The sequence below is a fragment of the Octopus bimaculoides genome, chromosome 7 (genome assembly GCF_046866305.1).
Source record: "Octopus bimaculoides isolate indiv1 chromosome 7, ASM4686630v1, whole genome shotgun sequence".
Classification (NCBI taxonomy): Eukaryota; Metazoa; Mollusca; class Cephalopoda; order Octopoda; family Octopodidae; genus Octopus; species Octopus bimaculoides.
The window spans coordinates 22110013-22119767 of record NC_142934.1 but is presented as its reverse complement, the minus strand read 5'-3'; the positions used below and the strand labels follow the sequence as shown (position 1 = coordinate 22119767).

Here is a 9755-nt window from a genome sequence, read left to right as displayed (position 1 = left end):
CAAGGCTTTGGTCACCTCAAGGCTATAGTAGAAGGCATTTGCTCAAGGTACCACACAGTAGGACTGAACCCGGCACCATGTGGTTGGAAAGCAAGCATCTTACCATACAGTCACTGGACTAAACGCTATGTTGGTGTACAGCCTACAAAAGTTTTACAGTGGATTATATTGACCCCCACAAACCCACAATACTTAATTCATTGTTTAGCCATCTGGTTTCACCAGTCCTCAGTCAAATCGTCCAACCCATGCTAGCATGGAAAGCGGACGTTAAACGACGATGATGATGATGATGATGAAGAAAGGCAAGACAATTGTAGCAGAAATGAAGATAACTCCTTCCCCTACTCCTCTGCCCCCATTTCAATGTCCACTGTTTCGTCAGCCTTGCATGGATCTGATGAAATTTGGTGAGTCAGATTTTTCTAAGGTCAGATGCTCTTCCTTAAAAAGTGCAAATAATTGATGACCATGATGACAATGACAGTAATGACAATGATGGTATCTTAAAGAAAATAGGTGAAAGTATCATCAACTCCCATCTCTATCTCTTCTAAAAGAACAATTCACTTCTTCACTACCCACATATTTTTAGTTATTATGTCAACAACAACAAATTGCACAACTCCCTTTACTCTTTTACTTGTTTCAGTCATTTGACTGTGGCCATGCTGGAGCACCGCCTTTAGTTGAGCAAATCGACCCCAGGACTTATTCTTTGTAAGCCTAGTACTTATTCCATCGGTCTCTTTTTGCCGAACCGCTAAGTTACAGGGATGTAAACACACCAGCATGGGTTGTCAAGCGATGTTGGGGGGACAAACAGACACACAAACACACGTACATACATATATATATATATATATCATCATCATCATCGTCGTCGTTTAACGTCCGCTTTCCATGCTAGCATGGGTTGGATGATTTGACTGAGGACTGGTGAAACCAGATGGCTACACCAGGCTCCAAATATATATATGTATATATATATATATATATATATATATATATATATATATATGTATATATGTATACATATATATATATATATATATATATACACGACGGGCTTCTTTCAGTTTCGGTGTACCAAATCCACTCACAAGGCTTTGGTCGGCCCGAGACTATAGTAGAAGACACTTGCCCAAGGTGTCACGCAGTGGGACTGAACCCGGAATCATGTGGTTGGTAAGCAAGCTACTTACCACACAGCCACTCCTGCACCTATATTTAGAATGGTGGAAGTACTTAGTGCCACAAATTTACCTGTAATACCCCAGTAAAATTTATTTAAAAACCCTCTACCTCACCCCTGTATGGTGGTGGTGGTATGGTAGCAAAACAGATTTGAACCAAGAAAGCACCATGTTAAACCAAATTTCTGAACTCCCATCCCTTCATCATGCCTTCAGAATAGCTGTCATGATTAAAATGAATTCTTTTTGTTATTTTTTAAAAATTATTTTAAACCCATGTAACTTGCATTAAAAAAAATTTTTTTTTCAAAAATTCATGTTCTTCAAACTTCATGTCCCCCAACCTTTTCATTGTTACTTTGGAGTAGCTGTCACGATCAAACTGAAATTTTTTCACAATTTTTTTGTCATTTCATAACATCTCACATTCTAGTGCATACATAGCTTGCATTTAAAAAAATGTCTATTTTTCAAATTTTTTTTACCCCCATCCTCTTTATCATGCCTTTAGAATAGCTGCCACATTCAAAACGAAAGTTTGCTGAGTAGTGTGGTGAGATTTATTTGTCATATTATATATTAAATTCATTTAACTTTCATATTGTATAGAAAAATGTTTTGAAAGAATGGCAAAAGTGAGAGAAAGAGAAAAAAAAAACAGTAGGAAACAGACCAGAAAGTAGATGAATAAAAGGTAGAAAATTAAAAAAAAATTTTTTCCCTATGAATTATTTTAGAATGCTGGGTATTATAAAATCATAAAAAATTGAGGTGGTGGGATAACACAAAATATTCCATTTTATTCGTGGCAGCTATTCTGAAAGTCCAACATTAAAAAAAATTTTTTTTTTTCATCTCGAAACGATAAAAAGCTAAGTTGACCTTAGTGTTATCTGAACTCAGAGCACAGGGAGTTGAAACAAATACAGTGAAGCATATCATCAGAATTTAGGGAACAGGGAGTGGGGAAAATTAATTAAATTGATACCTGTACTTTATTGCTAACAATTTTCGTAACTTTGTTGAGACTTACACTCAGTATAAAGGGAGATAACTGAAAACTGCAAGAAGAGGACCCCTACATGGTCAGGAAGTCTGCAAGAAATAACAGCCACATCTACCTCAAATCACAAGTTAGATGTGTTCTTGGTTTCTTGACATAGTAAAATCATGTGATGTGGTCATTGTTAGAATGATTTTGATTATATATCTGCAAGATCAGGGTTGACCTGGGGCTAACCAACCTTCAACAAAATTAACAACAATAAAACTACTAGTCAATGAAGAAATCTCTACATGTTTGTTTAATCTAGTAGAAATAGTAGCCAAATCTCCCTCAACTCATGTTTTATAAACAGAAGGACACTTTGATAATAATAATAATAATGTAGTCCCTCATATACAGAAAGACGTGATGGCCATGGCAGGAACTCCTTTGATTACAATCAAAGGTGTTAGTATTGTTGCTATTTAGCCCCAGGACATGATGGTCATAGGCAGAACTACTTTGTTAGGTTTGCTCAATCAGAGCCCATCTGGAGCTAAACAACATCAACAATAACAACTAGTTAGTTAGTTGGCACTCCGTCACTTACGACGTCGAGGGTTCCAGTTGATCCGACCAACAGAACAGCCTGCTTGTGAAATTAACGTGCAAGTGGCTGAGCACTCCACAGACACGTGTACCCGTAACGTAGTTCTCGGCGATATTCAGCGTGACACAGTGTGACAAGGCTGACCCTTTGAATTACAGGCACAACAGAAACAGGAAGTAAGAGTGAGAGAAAGTTGTGGTGAAAGAGTACAGCAGGGTTCACCACCATCCCCTGCCAGAGCCTCGTGGAGCTTTTAGGTGTTTTTGCTCAATAAACACTCACAACGCCCGGTCTGGGATTCGAAACCGCGATCCTATGACTGCGAGTCCGCTGCCCTAACCACTGGGCCATTGCGCCTCAACCAACAATAACAACAACAAATGGGAATTATACTTACACGGATTAAGCTTTCAAATGAATTTGTCAGGCTTTTCTTTGCCTTGTTCCTGAAACTATCTAGTTTGGAAGTCTTAGTCCGTCGATCCATTATGTTGAACTAGAGAAAAAGAAAGACAAAGTGAATGATGTGTTAAAGAGAGAAGTAGGGAGAGAAAGATAGAGTAGAGGGAAAGAGAGAGGTGGGGAGAAAGAAGGAATTCAACTGACCATGAATTACTGTAGCAGAAATATATTTTACACACACTATAATCAGTAAATACAGACATAGCTGAGTGGGTAAGAAGTTTGCTTCCCAACCGCAAGACTTTGGGTTCACTCCCAGTATGTAGTACTTTAGGTAAGTGTCTTTAATAGTCTGCAGCTGACCAAAGCCTTGCGATTGAATTTCATAGACAGAAGCTGAAAGAAACTTGTGATGTGTGTGTATTTATGTGTGTGTATCATTATCATCGTTTAACGTCCGTTTTCCATGCTGGCATGGGTTGGACGGTTTGACTGAGGTCTGGAAAGCTAGTAGCTGCACCAGGCTTCAATCCTCACTTTACTGACGGCTCTTACCAACCACTCGTCTATCTCCAGTTTCCACATTGACCACCAGATAAGGGATTGGGGGGACCCTTCCAAAGGCTTTTTCCAAGTCAACAAAAGCCAAGTACAGAGCTTTATCTTTGGTTAGATATTTCTCCTGCAGTTGCCTTACCAGAAATATAGCATCAGTGGTGCTTGTGCCTGGCACAAAACCAAACTGCATCTCATCTAGGCTAACTCTCCCTAATTAGTTACCCTCTCTGTAACTTTCGTCACCCAATCCAATAATTTGATACCCCTGTAGTTATTTCTATATAAAGCATCACTTTTATGCAGGGTGTCACTATATGAGAAGAAAACTTTTAAGAACCATTAAGCGGTCTAAACTTTAACTGAATATCTTCTCCTTTTTCAGCCCTAACACAGAAGCTTTGGATCTAAAGCAGACAATGAAAAGGAATGCCATTCTCATTTCCTTAGCCAGAAACTACAGTGATTTGGGGATTGCAACCTTCTTAAATGGTACCAAGTCCTTTGTGTTCAAGATAAGAAAGCTCCTGGCTTTGGAGGGAATGTTTTCAATCACCAAAAGAAAAATACATTTTTGACAGCAAGAAAAGTTAAGTCCAGGTCATCATCAATGAAAATCCTAGCCAGTCAAAGAAGGTCATTGTCAAACAACTCCATATGTCAGAGTCAATGATTAGATATGTGGTGCATGAAGACATCAGGTAAAAATCTTATGAGGAGAGGGCAGATATGGTTGAAGTGCTTACTAAACAAACTGAAGCACACCAAGGAGCCCAACATGCTCTGGTTCTTCTCAGATGAGAACTTCATCCAAGATTAAGAAGTGAATAGGAAGAATGATATATGGCACTGCACCAGCATCACTGAAGTCCCCATTTGTACTCTACGAAAGTCACAAGTTATCAGCAGTGTTGTAGTCATCACTCTTCCACTTAACAAATATCATCAGCTGGCTTTCTATCTTTGGAGACATGTGAAATAAGAGACTCCTTCACTGAAGAACAGGTGGGAGGTAACTGGGATTCTATCTACCCAATTCCACTCAACACTGTAGGTTGACTCAAAATTATCATGGAAGATAATTATGCATCTGAATTTGAAACAACATTATTATGAAGTCAGCTTCTTAAACTACATGCCTGAGCTCTTAAACTGGAGCCACACAATAACAGTGAGAAGACCAGAGAGAAAATATATATCACCTCTAGTTTGCCTGCAGATTTTCCTGTAGAAATATGATTGTGCTCTTTCTGTTTCTGCTCACACAAGTACCTCAAAGACATCATCATAACTTCCAAAAGTTCTTCACTTGTCTGTGGGTTTTCTTGCTGTAAATTCAGAAAATATTTAAATTAAGATCATAAATAACTTGAATATAAAATGAAAGCAAAAAAGATATTTTTGTGGATTAGATAAAGAAGGAAAGAAACAAAATTTAAAAATAAAACAACAAAATCATACATTAATGTACATATAAACACTTATATACAGGGTGTCCACAAAGTCTGGGTACATGGGACTAACACATACTTTAAGAAATTATTATTTCTTATATTTAATTGTTTATGTTATGATTTTCTTTACTCCATGTACCCAGACTTTGTGGACACCCTGTACACACACAGAAACTCAAACATACACACAAAACACAGGAGCCTCTACTAAACCAATGTGGAAACCTCTATGTTATTGCTTGACCTGCTAGAAATAGCATCCAACTCCATTTCTCAAATCACACCTTATCACCTTAAAAAAAGACAGGATGGTCACAACTGGAATGTCTTTGATCATAAGTCTTCTTGATAAAAGATGATCTGGTGTTAGACAACATTAACAGGGATACACTTACATGTAAGGGGAAAAAAATGTTAAAAACACACCTTTAATATAGACTAATAAATTATACCATCTGTAACCCAGGGGACATGTGATCAATGGAGTTCCAATCATAACAATCCCTTTATTTCAGACACAGTGTATCTAGAACAACCCAGCACTGAGCAACAATATTAAAGATGGATGGAATGTGTCATTTGTAAGCCTCCTCCTTGGTCATGTGTTCATTCAATAAAATGTTTTAAGCCCTTGTGAGAAGCCTAGCATATGTGCTAGCAAAGCAATCTCAAAAGCTCCTTCACAGTCCAGATTTCAGAATGCTTCCTTTACCGAAGAAGGCTAGAGTTGTTGACTTTGAAATACTTGATTGCCAGATGTTTTAAAGTTTGTTACAGGCACTTCAGGCTTGTCATTTGCATGTGAGGAATTTTTCTTACTGTTGGCAACACAGGAACCAAAGTACTTGAAGTCCCTGACATCATCAAGTCGAGTGCCATTGTTATAACAAATTGGCAGGTGGCGTTTGTCCTCTTTGATACTCATGTCCTCAGTGTAGGCTTTGTTGGCTACTGTTATTCTGCTGAACAACAGGTCATATCTGATGTTATATTTTGGTGACTTCTGCACCCAAATAGAGGACAATGATTCCTTAACTACACTGATGTCATTGATAGAGACACACATGAAAGTGAGGACTTACTAAAGCTAAGAGAGGACAGAGATCCTTGGTGCAATATAGTGAATCACATTGCAGTTGCAGCTGCTTGAAGAGGATAAATCTAGAATTATATTATACAATGTAACTGCCTTTCCTTTTAAAGATGATAATGTGGGATTTGAGGTTGACTAAGCTAATGTTTCTAACATGTGACACAACCACATAGAAGCACTTTCATTGACTCATTGCCAATACTGTATCTGATGGCATAAAAGACACATGGGTGTGTTAGATGCACCATAATTTCAGTAGCTTGCATTCAGGAAAAATATCCTAGAGCAGGGGTTTTCAAACTTTTTGACTTGCGGACCTCTTTATATTTCAGGCTTTACCTTAGGGACCCCCTTATAAACGCTTATGAAATTTATACATAAATATTTGCTTAAAATAACATATTTTTACATTTATTTATTTAACAGTATTTAACAAATAGGTTTATTGTCAATTAAAAGATTTCGATTAAAAAACTTATATAAAATCAAATTGCCCATATAAAGTATTTGCTGTCCACAGACCCCCTGTCTTGTCCTTGTGGACCTCCTGTGGTCCGTGGACCACAGTTTGAAAACCCCTGTCCTAGAGCATAAAAACAAGAAATACTTAAAGCAATTTCACGTATAGGATCCAGACTGATTTTACAAGACATTTTTTGAGTGCAAAAGTGTATCTTACATGCCATCAGATACAGTAGATGTTATGGTGAGGTTTACAACAAAAGAAAAGAGGGAATATAGTTTCTTCATAGATTACAACAAAAGCAATAATTTGTATTAGTATTATACCTTCCATCTGTTGTGCATCTCAGCTGCATCTTTTTCTGGCAACTGTTGAACTCTCCTCTTAAGTAGCTCAATACCGCACACTGTACTTAGTACTGCAAGTACATGAAAACAGAAAATTATACAATCTTGATTTTTAGACTAGGTTTACCATATTGTTGCATGCTGTTAAGAGGCAACTGAGAGATTAACAGTCAAGAGGAACATAAGGCTACATAAAATAAACTGTTGCTATCATCATTTTGATATATGCTTCTTTATACTTGCTTGGGCCAGATGGAATTTGCTGTGGCATATTTTCCATGGATGGATGGCCTTTCAGTTGACAAACCATACCCGTTTCCAAGCAAGGTTAATATTTCTCCATAATCAGACATGTTTTTTAAAGAAGACTGACAAGGGTACATCTGTACCCCACCCATGTGTATGTGTGTGTGTGTGTGTGTGTGTGTGTGTGTGTGTGTGTGTGTGTGTGTGTATTTATATCTATCTATATATATATATATATATATATATATATTATCATTATCATCATCAACATTTAACATCTGGTTTCCATGCTGGCATGGGTTGAATAGTTGACAGGAACCAGTGAGGCCAGGGGCCACACCAAGTTCCTTAGTATGTTTTGGCTTGATTTCTATAGCTGGAGACCCTTCCTAATGCCAACCACTCCACAGAGTGTACTGTGTGCTTTATATGAGTCATAATGGGTTTCTCTCTGTTTCTATCAACCATATCTACAAACAAGGCTTTGGCCAGCTCTGGAGCAAGGCATGGTTGTGTGGTTAGGGAGTTGGTTTTCCAACTATGTGCTTTTGGGATCAGTCCCACTGTGAAGCTTCGGGCCAACCAATAGCTTGTGAGTGAATCTAGCTGATAAAATCTAAAAAAGAAACCCATATGTGAATGCACAAGTGTGTATATATGACTGTGGATTTGTTGTTGTTGTTGGCACTCCATCGCTTACAACGTCAAGGGTTCCAGTTGATCCGATCAACGGAACAGCCTGCTCGTGAAATTAACGTGCAAGTGGCTGAGCACTCCACAGACACATGTACACTTAACGTATTTCTCGGGGGAGATTCAGCATGATACAGAGTGTGACAAGGCTGACCCTTTGAATTACAGGTACAATAGACACAGGAAGTAAGAGTGAGAAAGTTGTGGTGAAAGAGTACAGCAGGGTTCGCCACCATCCCCTGCCGGAGCCTCGTGGAGCTTTTAGGTGTTTTCGCTCAATAAACACTCACAACGCCCGATCTGGGAATCGAAACCGCGAGTCTGCTGCCCTAACCACTGGGCCATTGCACCTCCACTGTGGATTTGATTACATATGCATTTATCAAAAAAAAAAAAAAAACCTCACTGAACTCCACCCAGTGATGTTACTTCCATTGTCACCAAATCATCCACTGGTTTTTCGCATGAAAGAAGTGTGGAATGAGAAACCTTACTTGAAAAATATGAAAGTAATAATGACAAGAAGGGCATCTGACTGTAAAACAATGCCTCAGTAATGTATTCATTTAACTCATGCTAGCATAGAAAAATGAACATAAAAATTAATGTGTGTGTGTGTGTGAGATTCAACTATGGTAGTAGTTGAATAATATTCTTAAGGGCACAATTTACTCACATGCAGCATCTTTCAGAGCTTGTCGCTCATTCAGTTCTTAACCAAATTGAAAACTGTTAACATTTTTGAAGAAGAGTGATCCTTAGCTACATTTTTTGCATAAAAAAAATTGAGATTTGGTCCAGTAGAAAAAAAGTTTACATCAAAATTTGTAGCAACATTATAGGAGAGTAAGTAATGCCACCAAAAAAGTTTAGATCTAAATAACTTTTTTATTTTAAAAGCAAAATATATTTATCTTAGCTTCAATGATAGAAGAAAGCATGAGGAATTTCATAGTTTTGATCCCATGCAACAAAAATTTGTACCAAAAATGTTGTGAGGTAAAATATCATGAAAAAAAATATAAGTAAGGCAAAAAAAATTGGAATTAAGTATAATTAACTTTTTTATTTTAAAAACAAACTATATTTTAATTAAGCTTAAATGATAGAGCTCAATTCAAGGTATCAGTCTCATGCAATGACGTTTTAAAAGAAAAAAGTTATAGGTGTTTGTTTCTCAAATTTGAGGGTGATAATATAGTTGTATACTTTTTTTTATGAATATAGTTCTATACGGGGACTTTTAATATATGTCACTGGCATCAGTGAGGTAAGGAAAAAATTATCAATGACACTGCTAATTGACACATTATTAATTAGCATAATATCATAGCCTGGAAAAAACATGGATTACATGGAAAAATGTGAGCAAGAAATATTCTTAAGATTATAAATCTGGAAAAGTTCAATACAAGTTATTACATCTGATAAAGTACAGAACAAGAAAATGTTTACTTAAAATATTGCAGCTAAGGATAAAATATTTTAACTGAGTTATTTTACATTTTTACAAGAAGTAACAAGTAATAACAAATACAAGTAACAAATTGTAATAAATTTTCTAGTTTTAATAAAAGTTAATATTTTCTAAATCTAAATATTTTATTTGAAATTTTATCCTGAGCCGCAATATTTTCAGTAAAACTTTTCTTGTTCTGTACTTTACCAGATGTACTCTTCCAAGCATAATAACTTGTCCTGAACTCTTCCA

The 9755-nt window shown here is 36.9% G+C and overlaps 1 protein-coding gene across 7 annotated transcripts in view; it reads right to left on the bottom strand.

Annotated features, from left to right (window-relative positions):
* Positions 1-9755, bottom strand: part of LOC106879533 (TBC1 domain family member 4) — a 203185-nt gene that overhangs the window by 60896 nt on the left and 132534 nt on the right. For all 7 annotated transcript variants that reach the window (XM_089354972.1, XM_089354973.1, XM_089354976.1 and 4 more), the window contains exons 5-7: positions 7085-7176; positions 4951-5076; positions 3189-3287 (exon numbers count right to left, since the gene is read on the bottom strand). In XM_089354972.1, coding sequence (XP_089211098.1) covers positions 3189-3287; positions 4951-5076; positions 7085-7176 — 317 coding nt within the window. The remainder of the gene's footprint in view (positions 1-3188; positions 3288-4950; positions 5077-7084; positions 7177-9755) is intronic.